The following is a 24857-nucleotide window of genomic DNA, read 5'->3' as shown; positions in this document are numbered from 1 at the left end:
AAGCCTACTAATTACAAGCATCTCACTAATCTAGGCATTATTTCTGCACCTTGTTTCAGAAGTGCCACAGAAGAGTGACAAGAGAGCACAGATGTTCTTCTTGAGGAACAAACAGTACCAGTGGGCCGCTCCTGTGCCTTGCTGCCGAGGCCTGTGGCCACAGAGTCCTTCTGCAACCCATGGGCTGTTGAGACACCACTGCTCCTACGCTCTGGCAAAGAGCATTTGCTTGGAAAATAAAAATAAAAGAAGAAAGGAAGCAACCAATAAAGACACAATGAGGATTTCAGGTGCCAAGTAATTATCTCATTTGTTTTCTGTCAAGCCCTTGTCCCACAATGCCTGAAAAAGGAGAAAGACACAAACAAACATGCAATAACAGAAGGAGGGCTACAGTCCAGTGGGTTGTTGAAACCTGCTCTAAACCATCTTGAAAGAAATTTCTCCACCTAAAAACTGGGGAAAAACGTGGCTTTAAACAAGATGTTAAAAGAGACTTGAAGCTGAGGGAAAAGTGGCAAACAAGAGTTAATCAGCATTACTAAATTTTGGACCTCTGCAAGGTCAAACAAGCACTGCTTCGAAATGAGAAGAGGTTGCTGTGGGCTTTATTAAGCAAAGGGGAAAATGCTGAGCACTGCGCAAGCTGTCAGGCTGCTGGTTTCTCCCAGCCCTAATTGTCATCTGTGAGTGCTGCAACAGGGCAGCAAAACCAAACTTCGGAGGCAACCCGTGGCACGCATCCCACCTAGGCACTGACAGGGTTTTTCACCCACTGATTCAGACCACGGTTCTGCCTCTGCTCATGCCACGCTTGCTCATTCTGCCCCAGGATTCACAGGCAAACAAGGTCAGGGCTCCTCTGCAGCCATCACCTGAGGCATCCTGCCCAAAGTGAGAGCCCTGGGGCTATGGAGAGACAGATGGATTTTCACATCCACATCTGCCAGGGTGCAGATACTACCTCAGCCATTCAGGATGTGTCTATTTCTGCTGACAGCTAGCACGGACTAGTTAGTGTCATAATCAGTGTTTTTCCATAATACAAAAATATCCCGTAGCAAATCCCTGGATTTTAGGAAAACAGGACCAGAAGGAGGGATTTGTATTAAAACCACAGCTGCAAAGTATCAGTGTTTCTACTTCCCAAACACACTGGCAAAATACTTGCCTCAATTTCTTTTAATGTGATCACGTTAATTCTGTCTCATATTTTCCAGAACACACCCTAAACAATGTGTTGGCAAAATGTCTATAAAGTGTTTAGCACAAACTGGATGCAGAGAGTGCTTCCTATATTAACCTCCTCATCTCAACCACTTAATGACCCGCCTTACAGAAGAGGTGAGTTTCTATCTCCCATGCAGAGCAAGCCCTGGCCCCAGCCATCCATCCCTGTGACCCCACCTAGAAATCTGGGCAAGGAGCAGTTATAAAGTTAAATTAGAAAATGGTTAACAGAGAAATTGTATAGCTTTACCCTATGTACATTGTTCTGCAATGGCAGAAGTTACAGTTTCACACCCGAGTAAGAATGGAGCTGCCTATTTTTCCCTGCCTGTTTTTGACTTGCCTAAAAACATACATCTGGCTGAGAATTAGAGGGAAACACAAAGGCCAAAACCATCCCAAAGTGCTTAGGTTTCTGCTTCTAGCTTGGCCACAGACTTCAACAAGGATGCACTGGAATAGCATTGCTCTGATAAAGGAAAGATATTTTTTAAGTGTAAAGTTGGGTCAATGTGAAATCCTCTGAGGTTTTTCTGGCATGTTTCAGGAAGACCTCACTAACGGGGCTGGTAACTCCAGGCGCAGAGAAGCCCAGAGTACCAGCAGGGTGGTCCCATTCTGCAGACAGACATCCATCCCACCCCACCCCCGCCCTGGCACCAGCACCAGTGGCCCCGTCACAACACGGGTTTCCCTTTCAGGGCCCCATTTGCCCCCACCTATTTCTCAGACCCAGCTATATTTGTGGCACCCATGGGGTCCAGGTCTCTCCTCCCACGCTGGAGTCTCCCCTAGCTCACATATGCCTGCTTTGGGAATTCCTTTATTCCCATACATCTCCTGAGAAAACCTAAAGAGAACAGAAGTCTTTTGGCTTGGCCTTTGGTCCCTAATTTCTGCTTGAGCCAACTTTGCATGGTTTGGCACTCAAGGATTAAATGGTCACATAAGGAATTTCTGTTCCTATTGTATTTCTGTTCCTATTGTATTTTTTAGTTAGTCTAAAGGTTAACAAATCACCCTGTCAACTTCATTGCTGCACTGCCTGTTCTTCGCAGGCAAAATAGTCTCATGTTTTTGTAGTCATGGGGAATTCCTTGCCTGTGAACTATGATGCTCTTTACTTTTTACCTTGCGTGTGAGTGGCCAGTGTATATAACTTAATTGGATGAGTCACATCAGTACACAAATCTAGCCTGTATGCAAAGTGCAAGAGCAGTAAGAGTGATGGGTGAATTTACAGCTTCAGGAAATGTTTACATGCTTTTGCTTTGAGTGAGCATCAGCGCAAACATGGGTTATGTAAATGCATGTGGTTGCACAACCACGTTGCTGATCTCACGTCCATTTGTGTGTTTGGGGCGCCTGAGCAGCTCTCCTCAAAAGCCAGCCTATGGCTGATCGAAAAGCAGAGGTGGGTGGGTGACCCCGCTGTGTTAAAGAGAACACTGCAGCCCCTTGACACGGACTTCTCAAGTTTCATCCCACAAACGAAATATGCCAGGTCAAACCAGAAAGCACATTCGTTGTGTCCCTGCTTCCCTGCCAAAATGAATTGTCCTCTCTTTGATGCAAACACTCTTGAGGCCAACGTTTCTGCGCTCTCATGTTTGCTGGGTCAACAGGATTTTATTCTGAGCGCTCACTTCCACTGCTAAAGAAAAAAGGCAAGCTGAGATTTCAGAGGCCTTTCCCAGCAGCTGGAGACTGCCCGAAGGCCCCCGGAACAGAACCACAGCCTCAGGGCCAGGGTTGGTACCCCGCTTCTGCAGGACAGGACAGACACAGAGCCCCACGCCTGTCTTTCAGGAGCTGTGCCTACGTGCAAGGCTGAGCTCTTTGCAGTTGCTCTGGGCTGGGATGATGGCACTTCCACATCTTGCAGACACCACCTAAAATAATTTCTGACTTCTGAAATAATTCATTCTCTAAACCCATCTTTTACTGCCTTCTAGCTATAGTACATTTGGTTAGAAAAAAATATTGCGGGCATAAATGAGATGAACCAGGGATTGAAGGAAGGGAAAATGAGAAACAAAGGACTACATTTTTAGGCTAAGGAAAAAAATGTGTATGTTCTTGGTTTCACATCAGTTGTCAGAAATAGGGGAGGGTTTTTTCTGCATTATTCTTCTCCTTTGATGTAATTTTTAATATAATGTGTAACTAAGACTGTAAGTCGTAGTATTCTGCTCTGCAGCTGAACTGAAATAAGGTTTCAATTTCTGATTATATTAAGATGGATTTTTCCATTTGAAGTTTATGGACACAGAATTAAGAGAAGCTTTTCATTCAAGACAGTAGTGAAATTACAGTTATGAACTTACCAATGAGCTTCTGGGGAGCCCAAGACACTTCAAATGTTTGAAAAAGTTAGAACTAGTGTTTTTTAATGACAAATTTGATTTTAGCAGAGGAAGTGTGTGAAACACCTGCCCTGGCAGAAGGACACTGCTCCAAAATGGGAAAACCCACAGCAGTACCTACAGCACTGCAAGGTCCCAGCAGTGTTGTCTCAAGAGAGTTTGCTACATACTGAGACACTTACTCCTTCCACAGACATTTTAAACTGCAAGTTTTGATGTCTCTAATATTTTACTCTTAGACTCTTAGCCTTATTTACCATACAGCAATGGGGGAAAAATATTTACCCATGTCCTATGAGAACCATGCCCTTGCATTCTTAAGTACCTGGAAATGAGAGACTGTTGCTGGTTGTCAGAAGCAACAAGCCAGCAGCTATCTGATATGAACAGGTTTGAAGGAACTTCCAAACTCTCTAAGAAATCCAAGATTAAAGGCAGCAAAGACCCAATGCCCAACACCTATGCCCTTTGGCTGCAGTAGCTCTTAACAGAACAGCACAAAATATCTGGCAAAGTGCTGGTAACAAAATATATCAGTATGAATAAAACCAGACTGATGTGCTGTCCCCACACACTGAATGGCTAAAAAAGGTGTTTTAACACCTAAACTAAAAAGACAGTATAACAAGCAAAACCTTGAATTTCCTGCTTGTGAGCTGTCCCACTAGGCTCCACATACCATCGAGCTGTTCCACATCACTTCTTAATAAAAGTTAAAATATCACATAAGTGCTCAAAATAAACTGTCTGAAAACAGTATGTGCCAAATATAGTTAAACTTTTTTTTTTATTGTCTGATAACACTGTGATAATATAAACTGTATAAAGCATGATAAAACACTTCTATAAAACAGAGTAGGTACATATTATAAAATAAACTTTAAAAATATTATCTTAAAAATAGAAAAAAATTAAAAAGAAAATATTACAATAAAATAATGGTGTTTCTTCCTGTATTCCAAAATTTATTGCAAATGTTTAAATTATGTAGCACTAAGATAAGTTACTTTTCTCTCTTGATTTTAAACCTGCACTAACTCAAACAGAAATAAAACCTATTGATTAATACATAACCTAATGGTTATTTCCCTGAATGTTATTAATCACATAATCTTCCTTGCATATAGATTTAAGGGGGGATGATGCATTTCTTTCCCACGGGCTTACAGATTTTAGCAATTAAAAATAGGTCAATAATTCACAATAGAAGGAACAGACACAGAATTAGCAATAAACTCTGATAAATGAGCTGTTACTGTAAAAATTGTCAGAAAACTATCAAACAAAAGATCAGCTACGCTTCAAATAGTCTCTGCCCAAAGTGCAACCGTGATCTTTGCGCTTGCTAGGATCCCGACAGCCCTACCGGAAAGATAGAGGGTGAAATCTGAACCCTATTAATGTCAACAGAAATCTTGAGACCAAAATTCCACTTACAGCTCTTGAAGGGAAACACACATGCCTTCTGACCACGATACTGCAAATGACCTTACTTAAAATGTGCTTTGTCTTCCCCTTGATGATAATCCCAGTGAAAGGAGTGCTTTTCTCCTCCAGCTGCTGTGGAGCATTGGACAAGCAACCTGCAGGGCAGCTGGGGATGTGTTTTTCCCCTCTCACCTCTGCAAACACCTTTGTACTTTCTTTTGCATTAACTTCCAGAGACAGCAATCCCATCTCCAATTGAACTATTCATCCTCAACTATCTTCATCAAAATCCAGAAGAGCACAGCTAAGGAACAACTGCTGGGACTGCCAGGTGCATTTGCTCAGTTAATCCCACAAGCTTTAAAAAAATGACACAAGCCAGCCGAGTGCCCCTCAAATATGTGACTCCTAATCCTGCACACAGTGCAAGGCCACCAGTGACCTCATCAGTTCATATTGCTCCTTCCCACATCACACACTTGCCAATTACATTATTTCAAAGGAGGCTGGAAGTTTTCAGAGGTGCAACTGCATTCTTCTATGCATTTGCAGAGTTGTCTCAATGCTTGTTGAGATGGTACTAAAATAATCTATGTCTATGCATGGTCTTTCATTATTCAATGTACTAAACATATATTTTTAAAAATAGCCCTTAATACAATGAACTACTTCACATTCTTACCTAGGAACGTTTCATCTATCCCCAGTAAACACTGCCACTGTCCCCTTACAGAAATACGATGCTTTTAATCATGATCAAATGCAAAATCACTTTTAATTTATCTATAAACATTTTGGTCAGAAACACATGAACTAATAATAATTTAACATACAGGTGCTACTAGCTCAAGAATTCAAGCAATATAATTTTGTGGAACAAAAGAGGAAAAGAAAATGTTAAGAGGCTGGATGTTTTGCTGAGTGAATTTTATACACTGTTAAACAGTAGCAAAGTGGACTTCAATATTTCTGAAAATATTTGAAATTAAAGGATTCAAGAGCAGATTCTTCTTAGCATCAGTTACAAAGGCTCTACTAGCATTAATAAGTAGCTGAGGATCCTACTTTTAATACCAGAGATGTATAAACCCCATTTCTTTGATACCACTTTGTTATCAGAACCTTGTTGTTTGGTTTTTTTTTTTAAGAGCAAGAAAAGTGAAATTTGAAACACAGTTTGATGATGGAGTTTTAGTAAGGCCAATATGGTCAATGTTTATTATTGAGCAAAACCCCTTTCAGCTTAAGAAATCAACCTTAACAGAGCTAGTAAGCAGCTAAGTGACTAAATATACCAGGGAAAAAAACAAACACTAAAAAAAAGACACTAAACTCAATGACCATAGTCAAAATAAACTCATTCCATAGTTTTTAAAACAAGGATACCAGCATACTGAAATGTTTTCAATGTTTTTAGTTAAAAAAAAAAAAAAAAAAAAGAAGTACAAAATTATACTGAAACTTGAAAATATTTTCAGGAGTTTGGCACAGCCCTGTTTGGGAGCAGTGATGCTCTGATAATGTCTTTTTGACTCCAGTTGTAAAGGTAGAACCGGTTTCTTGAAGGAGTGGGACCTACGATGCATCCTCTATGTATGGTTGTTGTTAAGATTGTTCTTATTAAAGAATCTCCTTGCTTCAACACTGCTAAGGGACACAGAGCAGCGAGATGGATTCTCTTTCCTGTATTCAATGCTTTCCATCATAGCTTCCTTGATCACCTGGAAAACAGTGAACAACATGTCATTCAGGGAAATAACTAACACTTTAATCATTTATTAACTGACAGAAAAGACCCCTTCAGATGTTAACAACTGTTGCTCCTACTTTTAACACTGCTCCATCACTGAACAAAGTGGTTGCCAAGTATTATTATGAATACTACTTTTTGATTGTATAAACCACTGATTTTAATGTAGTTATTAAAGATATGACAGGATATCACCAATATCAAAGAAGTCACACAAGAATATATACCTTTTAAACCAAGTCCCAATGAAATTCCAAAGGGTAAGTCAAATCATTGAGAAAATCCATACTGAAAGCATATAGAAAGTAATTATTATCTCAAGAAGGGTTACATCTTTTGTCCTGAAGTAACAAGATTTCTTTACTATACTGAGAAAAAAAAAATCATTCCTTTATCTAGGATGATCATTTACACTTGTGAATATGGCAGTTCACTCTATGGATGCTGGGATCATGGTGTCATGTTACAGCTAGTATCAATTAAAAACAATCATTATTGAGTTAGTTGATAAAGAAATTTCCAAAAATCTTAACAGAAATTTTCTAATTTCCTTTTTTCTCAGTTAGAAAAATCATCACACATAAAGAACCGAGTATAAAATCTTGAACATAATGTCTACATCCTACACAGTCACCTTTGCTCAGTTACCCTTCAGGGCCTGTGATGGTAAAATGGCAAAACCACCACAGGAACCAAATTAGAAAAGAGTATAAATTGGAATGGACCCTAACAAGCACAGCCTCAAACATTATGATAAGCACACATACTACGCTCCAATGGTTCTTTCATTTGGAAGGTGGCCACAATATTACATCAGTCTTAGCACCTGAAATACTGTTTATACTTTTTTTTTTTTCCCTGGAAATCACCTCTGGCCTTTTCAGCAGTGTATTTGCTTAGTGATTTATTATTGACAGAGGATCATATATGGTAATACTTCTTACAACACTGGTTATTTCAGAACTTCAGAAATAGAGGCCAAGTGAAAAGACCAAATTCTCTTCACCTAATTCTCACTGTGTATCTCACCAAAGTCGCTCCAGGTAACTCCAGCCACAGTATTACCTACAGTGACTGGACTCTTCTTTCCTTCCCATGCTAGACAGGTGCAAGTTGACCATGCCACATTTTGTGCATGTTTCTGCACAAGCTCATGAAGACCTTACCTAGGGTACATTCCAGTCCTCACTAAAATAAAGTTGATTTTTTCCACTGCCTATAATGGGCTTTGATGCAGCCTGAGTTTTGAGAAGAGCAAGGGGCACAACTAAATGCAGGAAGCACTTAGTATGTCCTAACAATCAGGCAAACACTGAAGTTAAAACCCTGTACCTTCTGTATGGCAGATTTAGGCTTTACTCACATCACCTACTTTCCCGCTTAACACTCTAGACCCTTTAAGCCCCTTCCACACTGTCATACTTACATCTATGTTATTGAGGGTGTTGAACTCCATTAGATCATGAAGCCTCTTGAAAGCCTCATTGGGATACTGGAAGTTGAACGTAGAGAATGGTGTGTTCGGATCATCAAAAATGTCAAAGTCTGCAAAATCCTTCTCTTCCTGTGTTTCTCTTGGAACTCCTGAATACAGAACAAACACAAAAATACAATCTAAATGTTAGGTCTGAGGACTTACCATCTTAATTTTTAATGGCTCTTTTGAAATCCCTAACTATTACACACAGACTGAAGAGTTATTTCAGAGACAAACTATTTCCAGTATATAATCACCATGTCATTTTAAAGCTTCAAAGGAACAGCTAGATTTAGCATCAGAAACTGTGTGCTCACCTGGAGCTTTGTACTTCCGGAAGCTGATGTTGGCCAAAACAAAATGGATTATAGTTGGACAGTCTTTCTCTGAAGAGGTATCTTTTGGTTTGAAAACATAGCACTCCTTCATGCCCTCTCGATCAAATACATTTGGGTCTATTTTTGGGAAAGGAAGCTTGTTCATTTTGGCCCATTTTTCAGCAAGCAAAATTTCCTGAAAAGACAACAAAGACTCAGGTGCATGTAAGCATTCAGTGGGATTTTATGTAGACAGACACAGGTCAAATTGGTTACTAGAAGCAGTTTTATTAACTCACACTTCTTTATGGCAGAAGGACTGATCAAAGTCAATCTTTGTATGGGCGACCCAGTATGGCAAACTGAGCACCTCATTCAGCCTGCCCAGTCTTCACCACCTGCGATGATTCACAGGAAGGAAAGAGCTGGTCTGTCACATAAATCTTTAGATGAATTTACAGAGCTGACAGCTAGAAAAAAACATCTGTAATTTTACTTGCAAACTGAGTATCAGTGCTATGGAAACCAATGAGAGTTAATAAACACCAATCCATGCGTTGTTATGTTCGGAGTCACATCACAGCACAGAACAGCATTTGAAAGCATGCTAAGTGAAGAAGTAAGTCTGGAAACAGGCAGCTTTTTTTAACTCGTGACAACTCAGTAAACAAAATCATTTGTAAATAATGACTCAAAAGAGTGTAATGAGGGTGTGCGAGAGGAAGGAGAGGGAAGGTCAACATCTTTCCTCTTGGTTTTGAATGAAATAGGACCCTTCTTTGGGCAACTGTTTTGGATACGCAAAAGATTAAAAGATAGTGGGTGTAAAATAATAAAACAAGAGTCATTTCCCTAGAGGCTTATTTCCCTATGTGTTGGAGTAATAAAAGTTTATTAGAAAGCTAGCACAGATACAGGCCAACTCCTGAACCAGCATTTACTCCTTGTAATGCAAGCAGCAGCCAGTAAACAAAACTGGTTTCTGTCCTTTAGGCCATAGCATACAGCCTCTGATATACCTCTGTATTAGCTGGAGCCACGTCACTCTTCTTATACACATATTTTTGCTTCAGAAAGAATGAACCATTCCCTTCAACAGTAGCTGCACGAAATCTATGGCACCACTTAATTTTTCCACCTTTTTACCTTGCGTAAAAGGATTCTGCCTTTTTAAAATTACAGTTTACAGAAAAACCTTCAAGATACCACTTGACTTCCTATCAATCTCTCCATTTTATGGTATGTTCCCCAAAATGACACAGAAAATTGCAACTGACAGAGACAGAAAGCTCCATGCATACACTACGAGTAACAGAGACGACTACACGCAGCCTTTTGCACAGACTCCATGTGCACAACATTAACAAAGGGAGGAGAAAGATGTTTCAGAGGAGACGGCAGTGCTGTCAGCAAATTTAGCTGACGGGGAAAACACTTAGTCGTGACAAAAAAGAAGACAAATTCTTAAACAAATAGAAAGGAAGAAACAGACTGTGGGATTCAGTCAGTTAAGGAAAAATGAAGGATCTCAGCACTTGTAAGAGCCTTCTCAGTGCTCTATTCTTCCAAGTAGTATTCTTCCAAGATTACAGAATTCACTCCTTTTTACTCTCCTGAAGCTTGGTTTCTTTGCATTTGACAACACTGATCTAGAGTTAATATTGCTACTGCGGTTATTTTCTGATCTTGTTTGGGGGTTTTGTCCCTTGATAGCAAGAGAAAGAAAATAAATATTCTGTTCTAATTGAAATTTGCCTGTTAAGCAACAAAGAATGTCAGTTATTTCTCAAACAGCATGTTTTCTTTGTTTCCTTAAAAATTATGTTTAAAAATCAACTTGGATTTCAAATAAATATTGCCTCTTTTTTGAGAACCTCACAATAGTTAGTCTCATAAGTGTTGCTTTTTCTGTCACCTACCAAAATGAAGCAACACTAACCCTTTCTGGTCAGTTGGAGCTGTCTGGAGGCGTAGGTTGTACAGGCTGCACAGACTGACAGCTGTGTTTCCCACACCTGCTACAGAAAACAGCCATGTCATTTAATCTGTATTTTTCTGTTGGTGCTTTGCTCTGGCCTGAATGGATTTAGGAATCCTATTTAAACCAGTCCTAGGATAATCCTAGTGAGATGTAAATGAACAGTTAGTCCCACTTCCAAAATGTTACATATTAAGCAATACTGGAGTGACTGGGATGCATTTCTGCAAGGTGATGACAGAAAACAATCCATTTACATCACAGCATCACAGAGGAGGACAGCTGTAGAGAGCTAGAGCACTAGCACAATGGTAAATTACTTACTTAATTGTTTAATACTGACATAAGATAAAATTCTGCAATTCAGTGCGAAGGCAAGACTTCCACAAAAAAAACAGAGCTACTACTTCAAACGAATTACATTAGCCTTCTTTGTGTCAGTTGTCTCATGTGAGTCACATAAACAGGAACTGAGGCATAGTGCAATATTCTGCCTTGACGTGGAAACAAATTGCTCCGATGCTGTCGATACAGTAGCACTAAGGCCTTCCGGAACCATGAAATGTGCAACCAACCTGACTGGAAGAATACAACTGAGTCAACTTAAATTTACAAAACACAAAGAAAAGAATGGCCTATCTTACTTACTTTGAAAGGAGGACTGGAATCACTCGGCCTTGCTGAAAAATCAAAAGAGATGATGAGATCAACGCCTCTCTGAGGTCTTAAGATAAGTGGGTATGGCAGGTTAAATGTAAGCCCACTGTCCACTATATGAATCTTTTTGCTCTTCACATCTAGTGGCTCATATATCCTCTCAAACTCATCAGGATCTGTGCAGAACAAATGAAAACAAAACGAAACAAAACAGGAACACACAAGTTAAGAACTGAAATCTTGATGGGCTTTCCAGTGTTTCCTGAAGTACTGAAGATTCCACAGAATTTAAAATGTACAATATCCCAGCCAAATATGCCATGAATTCATGTGTAAACTTAATACTCGTCTTAACAACTGGAGAATGAGGTTAAAAAGAACAGAGCTGGAAGAGACCTCTGTAGGTCAAATACACAAACACCCTGTCTCAAGGCAAAAGCAGAGCTGGCTGGATGCAAACGCTTGACCCTAGCCTTTCACCTTTACCCTGCCATCCCTAACAACCAGTACACAAAGGAAAGTGTTTATGGGACGTTAAGAGGCAGATTCCCAACATACATTCCTCCCCCTGCAGTGTCATATAACCCTGCCCAAACTTATTCCCCCAGGTTCCCTCCCAATGCCCTGTCCTTCCCAGCTCCTCCTCCCCAAATAACTGAAATTTGCCTGAAAAGCTCTGATGTGGTTCTACTCTTCCATGACACTTGTCTATGTCTGTTTCTGACCCGTAAAATTAGGACTATCAAGTCTTGTTTTTCAGCCTACACCAAATCTCATGACTCACTACTACACTAGGAACAAAAAGCAATAGTACCTAATATCCGTATCTGAAATTTAAGCATTGGGCAGAAATAGTCACTTACTGCTATTACTGTCACAGTATAGTATAAAATAGTCTCCTATCTCTAATGCCCAAACTGAGGGCTGAAGAAGATGATATTTCCCCTTCAAACCCAACATTTACTGGGTGCAATTCAGGAAAAAACAAGCCATTTTTCCTAAGTGTCTTTGCACTTAGCCAAGTCTCCCTGCAGTACTTAAAACTTTTCTTCTGACAGTCTTTTCTTACTCTAGATTTTAAAAATATTTCCAGTGCATGTTCTGCCTTTTGTCTAAAGACTAAAGCTCGTATCTGTAGAGGGCAGTGTAATCTAAGGAATGCTGAATACAATAATATAATTATTTCTTGCTTAATTAAATTTCCTAGTACATATTGGCAATGGAAGTAATCTGAAAAAAAGATATTTTACTGTGAAGAAAATCCATCAAAAATAACTCAAATTCTAGTTCCTAACATTTCAGGATCCCTGATAAAAATTTATAGTTATGAGCAGAAAAAAAAAAAGTCAGAACAGATATTTAGACTGTTCATTTCTGTTATTATTTATCAGAGGGCACTTTGCTAAGAAATTAGGTACCTAATTAAACTAATTAGTTTCCTAATATTTGCCTTGATTTCTAAGGGAGAAAACACTTTTAAATCCTTGCCTATTGTTAAAGGGCTAAGTGTGTTTATAGGCCTATTTTAGAACCAGATAGACTTCATAACCATGAATTGCATAAATCAATGAAAATATATTAGTATTTATCAAATTCATCACAATTTAAAAAACACTGGTAAAAAAATACACTTAATACAGACAGATCCTTTTAGCATAAGTTGACCTGTTTTGTTTTCCCCTCCTTTTTAAGACATTTCAAACATAATTTAAGCCTTGTTCTCAATAAATTTCTAAAAATTGCAGAAACATCTTTGTCCATGTTTTGTATGATTTTATTTTACAAAATTTGAATTTGAAAGTCAACAGTGTTCCTTTAAACAAGAACATCACCTATAATAATGTTCATGATAGGAGTGTTACTGCACACACAAACTTCCTACTAAAAGGCACTGAAGAACAAGACAGTTCCTATTGCTTGCAGTCTTCATGACTCCATAATCAAATTTATCATTGTAATTTTATGATATTTTAAATGCTAAAACATCATAATGCCATCAATAAATTTGCAATGACCACACAGATTGTTTTTATTAGTTGTGGTCTTCTGCAATTATGGGAGAAATTCAACTCAAATGTTTTTCTTTTTATTTTAATTCATTTTAGAAGTACATTTCTAATCTTTGAACTGAGAAGAAAAGTTCCAAAATGCACATTATGTCAATGTTACGGGGTCAGAATTCAAAAAGCAATGAAGATATTCCAGTGTTATTTTAATGACATGAGTTTAAAGGCAGACTCAGCATGTAATTTGATTTGATTTACAGAGGATCTGGAGCCAGAGGCCAGAAGCCAGAACACAACAGCCCAGTGAGAGAGGGCACATGAGCGGACTGAACTGTGGGTCAGTCCACTGCAGGTGAGCTGCAGTCACTCCTGGAAGAGATGTAATGTACAATGAGTGTCCCTGATGCTAAAAGAAGCATCACCTACTCCATAACCTGTGCTGTGGTTATTCTGAAGGGCTGGGTAAGAAAGCTTTGCTCTTCTTATACTTTACGACACATGAATCCAGGACAATCACTCTGTATACTCTAGCAGCACTGATAAGTCAATCCATCACTATCGATCAAACAGTATGGAGACTGGATGGAGTATTTGTGCTTGGAGAGCCCGGGACACTAACTTTCAGACCATGCAGACCGCTTTTATGAAAGCTGCATCCATGTTAATAACAGCTTTCAGTCCATCAAACAGCAAACTGGGAGAAGCACAAGATGTTTACGAGTACAAACCAGCACAGCATGCCCATCTGATTTGCAGTAATCAGATACACAAACAGATATTAAGAATTGTTTGGAAATAAAAAAGAGAGCATGTTCTAGAGACAAACTTTGTCACAGATGGCAGCCTCAATGGAAGTATGGGAGATGAAAAGGGCATTTGCAATTGACGTGCACCTACTATAACAGACTTTCCATAAATACTGAAATAAGGAAACAGAGATTATGAGTTATTTTTCCCTACTGTTATTCACTTGGCATTTTCTCAAGTGATTTTGGTGTGTTGTAATATCAAGGCACAGAAACACAACAACTCTGAGTTCACAAATCATTCAAGGGGTGTAAAATTTTAAAGCATACTTGAGATCAGTTAAGAAAATGCTCAGCATAAACAGAATCTATAGAAAAGTGAAGCCAAGCATTTTACTTTCAGATCAAGCAGCTGGGATCTCTGCTGTATGCACTGCACACCCTAAATTCAATCCTCAGTAATGACTGTAACATCAGCTTAGGTCTGCCACAGTTCATCCTCTGCAGTGCAGCTCGGGTCTACAGAAGGTCTCAGACAACTGGAGATGTAAAATATTATTTATATCCTTTTTGATTCATTTATTTCTCCTTTGGAGCATCTGTTAATAAAGAGAAAGCAAGTCCTAAAGCAATTCAGACTCCTCTCTGTACTCAAGCTGATAGGTAAACTGCTAGGAATAAATATGCAAAGCTTAAATCCATCCAGTGCCGTGGTAATATACAATATTTTAAATTTACACCAAAGTTTCCTCTCTATCTACTCCTCTGGGCTCCTAGACTCTTACATATATTAGCAAAATTCACAGCATTAAAATGTGGATATACCTATCACACTTCTGAATGATTAAATTGTATATTAACTACTAAGATTTCAAGGGGTTTTTAACTATTCTTGACCATAAGATTGCAACTACTCATAGCTGTTAGATTTGAGTTGTTAGTTCAGGTTTATGAGTGTGGGCTTTAGCTAACACTAAAAAAATTGAAGTTATGTCAAACTTTTGCAAGATATTTTACCTAAAGAAATTTCAGGCACTCAAAAATAATTGTCTCGGGTACAGTCTCATTCTGCCAAACCAGCATTTTATTTCAACTGAAGATAAAATCCAGGAAGTTGATAGTTGATTCTGAAGATTATCCACGTCTTAATTATGCAAAATTCTCATCAATTGTCATTTTTTCCAACCATAAATTTACTACCCACTTTCCTGCCTCTTTTAAAACTACTATAAATATTAAGACTACCCAGCCATAAACACTTCTAAGATGATAAAAATATTTAGAAAGTGGAGTACAGATGGAAATTACCACTCAAAGGGATTTGCTACATTAACAAATACACATTAGAGCGCGTCTGCTCCTTAAGCTTTTAAATGACCTCTGGTATTTACTATTGCATAGTGACCAGCGAGGACAATCCCTTCCTCTGAATAGAAAATAAGGGCTGAAGTGACTGCTGTTATTACATGGAATGGTTGGTAGTGTTGTGCCACTACAGAAGAACATGGAAGGAACACCGCTTTCAGAGCTTTGTAGTTCCCTGGCTCGATGGATGTCAGTAATAATCCATAATTGTTACAGTTTGCATCACAGAAACTGTATGTGGAGGCTCCAGCAAGTGTGCATCTTCACTGTGATGTAACTTTTTTACTGGGCAATTCATATCCTTAACTCAGTGCTCTGTTCTCTCTGCTTCCTACTGAGGAAGACAAAAAAGGTACCAGTGCCAGGAGAATATTAAGAAATTAACTGAATTTCATTGAGAACACTGTAATGAACAGTGTCTAGAGCAAATCTTCAAAATACTAATTCAATATGATTCCTAATTCTTTGCAGCTACTGTCCCAGACACCACATACTTCATGGAGTGGAGGAAGACATTGAACTTCTTTTGCAAATTAACATTTTTCTGAAATTCTTATTTTTCTGCATTCTTGCTTCTTGCTTAAGCCAACAAGAAACATGGATGCATCTACACAGCAGTCACATGTGAAATGTGAATGCACCTGACAGATCAGTCACACTGGGAAGAACGTGGTGCCAGCAAAGCAAGGATCTACAAGTAAAGAAGTGTTTTGCCTCCATAGGTTTCTCAGAGGAAGACAAAGACAGCAGAAAAGCTACAAAACTTTTGCAACAGGGAAGTGCTGTAGGAGAACAAGGAAAGGTTTTATTTCTACCAGAAGGTTTAGCACCAATAAAGGAAAAGGAACAACACAGGATACCCTTTGGAGAAGTTCAAGAGTGTGAGAAAGTGGCCTTAATGAAGGACACCATGCACAAAAGCAGACTGGTCAGCTCTGCCAGCAATTCCTTCAGAACAAAGAGCCACTTCCCCTCCAAAAGGTAGTGAATGTTCTGCACACTCTGCCAGGGGACAGGGCAGGTAGGCAGCGACAGAAGTCACTGTGTGGTCACCGCACACCCTCTGCTGCTCATCAATACTCACGACTGCCGCTACAGAAACGTTCCCCTGCCTTCAGGTACATGCTGTTGCAAGCCTCATAGTTCAATGTTACCACACCGAGAACTCGCTGTTTCTGGTCTTACTAATGAATATGCAGCAACAGAGCCTCTCTGCAAACTAACCTGCAACAGCTGCGTCTAGTTCATCTTCCTCCACGGACTCCTGAGTAAGAAGGTCTGCCAGAGGAGAGAGCGGGTAGCAGCTGTTGAGGTTCAACCCCAGCATGAAGTTGTGCACCTTCCCAGCACGCCCTTCCCTGGTATTGAAAAGGGCACTATCACCCACCAAAGCCATCAGCATTCGTTGCACCCAGCTTTCTTGGCTGCTGTTCTGATATTCTTGATTTGCCTCAGCATTTTCGGTGCCTGTCGAGGAAAATGAAAATAACCAATGGTGAGGCAGTTAACGTATAAAGTATAAAACCAAGATTTCTCAGTCTACTAAAATAAAGGGCCTATTAAAATAAGAGGAATTGGGTCACAGCCCTCTTTCAAGAAGCCGTGGACTGAACGAAGGACCTTTGTTGCAAGAATTTCAGAGGAATGGACAGAAACCATCCTCTTTACTTCACAGGCCAGTGAAACTTTCAATCTGCAGTAGAGTAGTGCAAATGTGTCCATCAGAAAAATAGAATGGGAATGTTTTAGACAACCTGAGCCAGAGTTAATTGGTCTGGACGGAACGGGCAAAGACGATATGGCTTCATCTGTGCTAGTACCCAGAATGCAAACTCTCCTGGGCTCAGGGGACAGACTTGAGTCACCAAGATCCATAGTCTGTGTAGAATTAAATTGATGTGTACTGACACCCTTCCTCATCCTTAGGTGATCGTTAGAAACACAGCCTTCATTAAGAAGGCAAAGTCAGTCTGCATAAAAGAGAATAGGAATTCTAAAATACCTGAAAATACCCTCACAGTAAACTGTAGGTTACAATCAATATCTGGTTTCAATTAACTAAAGAGAACAATGAAATGTCCAGATTTAGATGTCTACAGCTAGATGTTGCAGTAGAAATTACTTGGATTGACAATCACCTTGCATTCGTAAACTGTCAAAACTTGACTTTTTAGGGTGTTTTGTATAAGAAGGTAATTCAGGCTCAGGCTTGATACTAAGGAGAAATGAAGAAGGCATTGTTTAAAATATTGTGCCAAGTACCAGGAATTTCCCATATCAGGTGTCATTTGTAAAGGTGCTAGAAGACATCTATGAATGTTGGAAACACAAACCATTCTCAGGTAAATATTTGGCCAAGAAACCCTTGAAAAAAATGGCTAATGTTAGGTTTACTGGGCAATTAACAATTCAAACATGTCTCTGAGCGCAGCAGCTTGCTGGCAACAGATTCTGGAGATTACTGGCTCAGCAAGCCTAATTTTTAGATGTATGTAGAACTACAGACCTCTGTTGGGCTGATGCCAAGATTGAAGATGTGTGAGAGAATCATTTGATCATCTGCTTGAGCAGGAGGCATGCAGTCAAGCCAAAGCCTCTTGTTCAACATTTCTCTATTTTGCTGAACCAATGGCTCCTTTAAGATCCTTGGGCTAGACAATTAAGTTTTACCATTGGTCTAAATGAGAGCAGAGCTCTCAGTTAAAAGAGACTATTGGTAAAGCTAAGGAAAACCAGCTCTGGCTAATTACCAGCATCCACAAACTTGACCATGCCACATGAAAGCTGATGAAAAAAGTAAATTATGAAATAAAATATGAGGATTTCCTTACCTTTAGGATGATGTGATTCATCTTCACTGTCTGAACTGTCATTGCTTACAAGATGCTTTAGCCTAATGTTTTCTGTTGAAATAAATATAAAATTACTTTAAACTGCTAGGGTTTAATTGTCAGACCAGCTATGAATTTCAAAACAATTTGAGTCATAAAACTATCATAGTCTTTATAACAGAAAACACAGCTGAAGAGATTTGATCTGCTGTGGACATCTCTATGTTCAGAATCTGCTCAGAATATTTTGGCTTTAGCCTGCAATTTTTAAAAGCTCCTGCAATAAGCAGGTAAGTCAAAGGGCTGAGAAAACAAAAGCCAAGATGGTTATGAAAGTTCTGCTGGAGTATGTGCGAAAAATAAAGGTCAATGCAGTTACACAGGTAGAAAACACAATGGTTTTCACCTCATAACATTGAGAGAAATAAAACCAGAAATGAGTGAACTTCTCTGGGAAAACTCTGCATTTTGTTAGGGTTAACAGCTTTGTTTCCAACCTAACCACAAAGTCATTGTTAACCATTCATTACTATCTCAAGGCATTATTTCAAAGTGAAAATGAATACTGAAAACCAACACATTCCACTCCTCAGGTAATGTTGTAGTGGAGGTGAATTCAATTGAGAATGGATTACAGGATGACAACGTAATTTTTGCTAATTACAGAGTGAAGTCTTTCTTGAAATACAGATTTACAAGCAGCCTTATCTTGGAAGTTTATATCCCACAAAGTGGAGACAGGGACTGAACTGCAGTGATGTAAATGCATCCAAGAGAAGATTTCTGAAAACTAAAACCCTTTATTCCCTAGTATAAAGTATGCTAGGAATCATCTCTAGTTGCAATTTGAAGCCATTTAAAATAAACTGAATGAGGTTTGTTTCCTAATGAAGTTGAACGTATTATCAACTAACTGTTTTTTCTGTTAAAAAATGAAAATAAAATAACATTTACTTTTTCTCACAGAAGGATAATGTAGATGTTGGTCTCTGGTGGCATATTCCTCCTTTGGGCTGTAATTTCCAACAAATGCTATAATTTCTACCAAATGCAGTATCAAAACAATGGCAATTACACTTAGCACTTTTTGCTTAACTCTAAATCTAATTCCTATAAGCATGCCTGGATGAAAGAGATGATTGAAGAGAGAGTCACCACAGTATCAAGTGTAAAAATACATAGCTTTATTACCCTCGGTAATGAACAATGGATACAGATGACCACCAATGTTGCTTTTTTCCTACAGAGGATTACATCCTCTTAGACTTATATACAACACTGTAAAAATCCCCACAAAAACAGAAGAGCTTAGTCATCTTGTATTCTTCCTTAAATACTTTTTCTTTGTTATACTCAGTGGGTCCTCAGTCACTACTCAAATACTGTCTATGGACAAACATGCACCAAAGACAAACATGTACAAATTCATGAGACATGATATAGGAGATAGGTCAAAATAAGAACTAGTGACCAAAAGATGAAGCTAACAAAACCAACAAATGCAATCGTTGGACATCAAATAATCTCTTTAAAGTAACCCCTACACAAAATTTAATATTGAGTGCTCTAGGTGATGTGTGTAAATCTAGATGATTTACACATGCTGTGTGCAAGACTGGGTCTTCTGATGTCCACTGGCATTTTGCCATTCATTTTGGTGGTACCAGGGTTTCACTGGAACATCTTCAGCTCTGGTAATAGACTGTGATTCAAGTATTTTCACTTCTAGCCCCACTTCAAAGCATATTTTTAAGATTGTATGTGAAATGAGCCATGCATAAGAAATAACATTCTGCCTCTCAGCATCTTAAAAAGCAGTAACACAGAATTCTCCACTGTCAACAGAGATTCTCCATTAGTAGGTGTTAACACTCATGAGGTGCATCAAAAATATGAACCTGGAGACACAGGTCTCATTGCCATCCATAAATAAGTACATTATCAAACAGCTGAATACCATCTATTAGGAGACAGAGAGAGCCAAGGGACTTGTTTGGGGTTTTTAAAATCAACTCAATCTGCTTTTTCCCCCCACACTCTTCATAAAAATCTGTCTATCTAATACATTTTATTTACTGGTCATATATCTCCCTGTAATGCCATCTTCTGAACAGGAAAAAGTGTGTAAAACAACCTTTCTTTATCAACTGCATTCTCAAATAAAACACAATAAAGTCTATACAAACCAAGCTACAACTCTTTCCTTACAGTCATTATGCCATTTGTGCCAAAAATCATTAAATTAGTAAGCAAAGGATCAGAGACCAGCAGTGGTTAGAATGGAACAATCTAACAACCCAGAGATAACAAATTTTATTTACCAAGCCCTTGCATAATGGAGTCCAATGTCAAGAGACTACACAAGTAACTATCAAGCACTTGTCAGCTTCTGACCTCCAAAATCTAGCATAACAACATAAAAAATGGAGATAGATTCTTTTAACTTCATGAAAATAACTGGACAGAATAATAGAACCACAGAATCACAGAGTGGTTGGAGTTGGAAGGGACCTCAAAGATCACCTAGTCCCACCCCCCTGCCACGGGCAGAGACACCTTCCACTAGCCCAGGTTGCCCAAAGCCCCGTCCAGCCTGGCCTTGAACACTGCCAGGGAGGGGGCAGCCACAGCTTCTCTGGGCAACCTGTGTCAGGGCCTCACCACCCTCACAGGGAAGAATTTCTTCCCTATATCCAATCTAAATCTCCCCTCTTTCAGTTTAAAACTCTTATCCCTCATCCTGTCACTACACCCCCTGATAAAGAGTCTCTCCCCAGCTTTCCTGTAGCCCCCAGTAAGTACTGGAAGGCTGCTATAAGGTCCCCATGAAGCCTCATCATCATCTAAAAATGTCAGCAGTTAAAGTTATTGAATTCTACACTGGTAAAATGACTACCAGCAGAGTGCCATCCTTCCACAGAGTGAGTGCACTGAATCCTGCTAGTAATTGTTTTGTATAGTAGAATTATTTACTAATATTACCTAATTCTTCTTCCATGGTGGGTCCTTTATTCTGAGAATTTGAGACACCAAGCACTCTGTTAAATAATATAGAAAATGCACTGCCCCAGACACCTGGAAGGGAAAAAATAAACAATGAATGGAGGCTGGTGGAAGAGAAAAAACCAGAAATTGCAATATTTAAGCAGTTGATTGCTCTCTGAAGACACCTCTGATTTTGGAACGTGCTAAGTCATAAGCTGCAATGTACATACCAGAAACAGAAAAACAGGGAATGCCAAAGCATGTCTGTGAAATCTTTCAAATGGATATCTTCCAACAAACTGAGAACTCTACTTCTTGTCTCACACTTTGTGTGACTGCATTTAAAAGTTCTTTGTCCAGGAACTACTGAAATTAGTTTTATTTTAAATTCTCTTTCTGTCATATACTCACCCATCAAGAAATGCAAGGGATTTTCACTATACTTCTTCACCACTGTCCCCATAAAAAATTTGCTTCCAAACAAATCAGGAGACATAAAAGTGCCATACTTTGCCATACCAATCTCATATGGACTGAATTCCACCCAGTCTGCAAAATAAGAAACAAAATTGTGCTTAGTTAGCAATCTCAACCTGAATAGAAAGAGAAATAGAAACACAAAACATACAAACAAATGAAAACTCTGCTTAAGCAAAGAAATTCGAGTTAAATGGGAAGCTGGATAACCAACAGGAATATCTCTTAAGTTGTGCAAAAGTAAAAACTTTGATTTCAAATGAAGGACAGGCTAAAGGCTCAGCAGAGAAGGAATTCTCATTCTCATCTTCTCTTATCACAGCAAACTTTGGTGAAAAAATATGAGGTTGTAAAAACAGAAGTATAAAAGAATGAGAAAAACAAAATGCCATCTGGTTTTCATCTCATGCTTCACATGAAATGCAACGTGGGTCTAATTTACAAGTTTCTTTTCTTTCACTGTGATCCTGCTAAAAATGTGGAGGGCAGTGACACAGGCAGCAAAAAAATTATTTAATATCAAAAAAGTTGTGAAATATTCTAAAAGAGGCATTTGGATTCATCAAAATCTAAAGTTTCTGGTGAAATACAATATGAAAAGGCAATGCTGAGAGGCAGCTGAGAAACATTAATAACAAACAATGTCAAACGTATTTTCAAAAGTACATGCTGTTTTGTTGAATAGCGAGCTCAATTAAAATACAGAATAAAATGTTCAAATGTATTTCCTGATCTTAGCAGAAAATTTTAGAAGTGATTTACATTCTATGATGTATGCCTTTTTTGAAAATGGATTTTAGCTGATTTTGAAATATTTTAATTGATACCAGTGGAGTTGCTTATATCAGAAAATTCATGGCAAAAAGGGAGCAATAACAAACAAAAAATACCCTAAATTTTTAGTATTTCACCCATTCATCTATTTTATCTTCCATATATTCTATAGTGATCGATTTGACTGCTTCTATAAACAAACTAGAAATAATTCTGAAATAGAAAGGCAAATGAAACAGCTTTGAAGAATCCCCACAAGTCACAGAATGCCATCCACTCTTCAAGATATTCAGTGTTTCTGTTGAAATGTTAACAGTAAGGTTAAACACTTGTCCCGAACAGTAAAGATTTAATCATGACTGCTGAGAGTTTCGTTTCATGGTGCAATGCTTATCTATGCTAAGTCAAATATAATATCCTATTTTCCAAATAAACTACCCACAAATCTTCACATTTATTGGAGCAGTGGGAAATTCCTTAGAAGACCCAGCCCAGGAATTTAATGGCCTTTCCCTTCAGATATATAAACAGGAACTGGCAGATATGCATTCAGAACCACGCTGACAGCACAACTGAATTTAGAATTTGAATTAATTTAATCTGTGATAGTCCGCTTTTATTCTGTGTTTGCACTGAAGAAGATGATTCCGCAAATCACAGATCTTGTTTAAGGAAATAAGATTTCTGCCTTCTTCAGCATTAGCTTCTGCCATTCCAGAAGCTCCCTGAGACAGTGGCCATTTAAATGAGCAGGACTTGAATGTTCAAAGAGACATGAACTCTGTATCAAGAGAACCACATAGTGTTTATATCCCAGTAAACCAGGCTAGACTCTTGGCTGTGGCTTAACCCAAAACGTACTAAGGTCAAGCCTCTCAGTTGTGTTCAGTGCATTTTGGATGTGGCTCTGATGTAAGATCATAACTCTACACTGCCTCATACCAGCTGGAGATGCAACAGATTTTTCCTGTTCTCAGGAGGGAAGACAAAGAGGTAATATTTTGCCAACATTAAGCATGTTTCAGATTCAGAATTGGGCATATATATGCACGGACTGTACTCACACACTAACACCACATCCACATGCAGCCTTGTTGCACCCGGGCAGATCAAAACCCCATGCCCAATCCAGTATGTGTGCTGAGATGGCTAAACCAGGATGGGCTGCAGGACCCCTCTGAAACCTGGAGCCTGGGAGCCGATGACTTGGCATCCATACCTCAAGGCAGCCCTGCTTCCCAAATGAATTGTGTAGCATTTTAACACACTCATGCATGATGTAAGTTTACTATAACGGCTTTCAAGAGCAAAACCCCAAAATCCAAATTCTGACTGGTCTAGCATTGTAGCAGCAGTGAATGAGGCTGTTAGGGGATGGAAGCATGCAACACCAGAGCCAAACATTATTTTCAACTCCCCACTTTAAAACTGGATAGCAGTATCTTCAGATAATTTCTTATCATTAAAGAAGCTACAGCAATGGGGAAAAAAAAAACAAAACAAAACAAAAGCTGTCTTTAACTAAATCACTGTAATTATGTTCAGTTAAAATGACTACTGCAGCTTTGGGTATGGCCAGCGCCACCTGGGTCAGAAATGCTATTGGTAGGGAAAACATGCAGAGCCTGGGGCATGAAAGCTATTAGCAGCTGCATGAAATCTTGCACCATCACTCCCGGAAGGTATGTTATCTGATATAATTAATGCATTTCAACTTGAATTAACATGAAAGATCTCAGCCTACATCTATAATCTTGTAAATAAGAAAGCGTAAATATTTCTGTTCAAAATTTACTACATATTTCACATCAAGAATAGCTGTTCAGTTCCAAAAGGAGAAAAAAAAGCTTACAATACAAACAATCAAGAGCTAGTATCCTATACAATGATATAGATGATAGCCCCAAAAAAGCAAAACCAAGACCCACTGGCAGAGGCAATACCTTTTTTAGACCAGTTGGTAAGGCTAGAGAAATTAGACCAGTCTTGACATGCTTCCGGTCTTGCTTAGAGAAGGCCATTATTAACTAAAGATAATTTTGTTTTTAAAATAGTAAATAAGTAACACAAACAACATTTCTCAGAAAACAGAAGCTCATCAAAAAACAAAGTACTTTTGTTTTCCAACAAAAAGTTTCAGTTTCCTAAGGAGGAAAGTAGACGTTCTCCCATGAAAAAATTAACCTAATTTACAACCTCATTTTCATTTATGGACAAAGTTTTGACAGCAACTTTTCCAAATCATCTCTTTTAGAAAATGTGGATACAATGTCTGACATTATAAAACTTGGACACGTTACTTGGTGTTTCCCTTCTCAGTCTGCTATCTAACTATATACACATATAAACATATATCCTTTACATTTACATATACTTCTCATGACACAGCATCTAGCACAACTGGACACACTCTCAACTGAGGCTACTAGATGATATTAAAACCTATGGAATAAATAAAAGCAAAATCCCC

At 38.7% G+C, this 24857-nt stretch overlaps 1 protein-coding gene across 1 annotated transcript in view; it reads right to left on the bottom strand.

The window, feature by feature from the left end:
• Positions 1 to 4374: 4374 nt before the first annotated feature.
• PLA2G4A (phospholipase A2 group IVA) overlaps positions 4375 to 24857 on the bottom strand; it is a 79066-nt gene continuing 58583 nt past the window's right edge. The window contains exons 11-18 of the mRNA XM_074907686.1: positions 21548 to 21685; positions 21134 to 21226; positions 18152 to 18223; positions 16545 to 16787; positions 11195 to 11379; positions 8569 to 8764; positions 8201 to 8358; positions 4375 to 6745 (exon numbers count right to left, since the gene is read on the bottom strand). Coding sequence (XP_074763787.1) covers positions 6614 to 6745; positions 8201 to 8358; positions 8569 to 8764; positions 11195 to 11379; positions 16545 to 16787; positions 18152 to 18223; positions 21134 to 21226; positions 21548 to 21685 — 1217 coding nt within the window. The 3' untranslated portion in view covers positions 4375 to 6613. The remainder of the gene's footprint in view (positions 6746 to 8200; positions 8359 to 8568; positions 8765 to 11194; positions 11380 to 16544; positions 16788 to 18151; positions 18224 to 21133; positions 21227 to 21547; positions 21686 to 24857) is intronic.

This window comes from Athene noctua, chromosome 5 (genome assembly GCF_965140245.1).
Source record: "Athene noctua chromosome 5, bAthNoc1.hap1.1, whole genome shotgun sequence".
NCBI lineage: Eukaryota > Metazoa > Chordata > Aves > Strigiformes > Strigidae > Athene > Athene noctua.
Note: the sequence above shows the minus strand (reverse complement) of the source record. Positions and strands in the feature narration are given on the sequence as shown.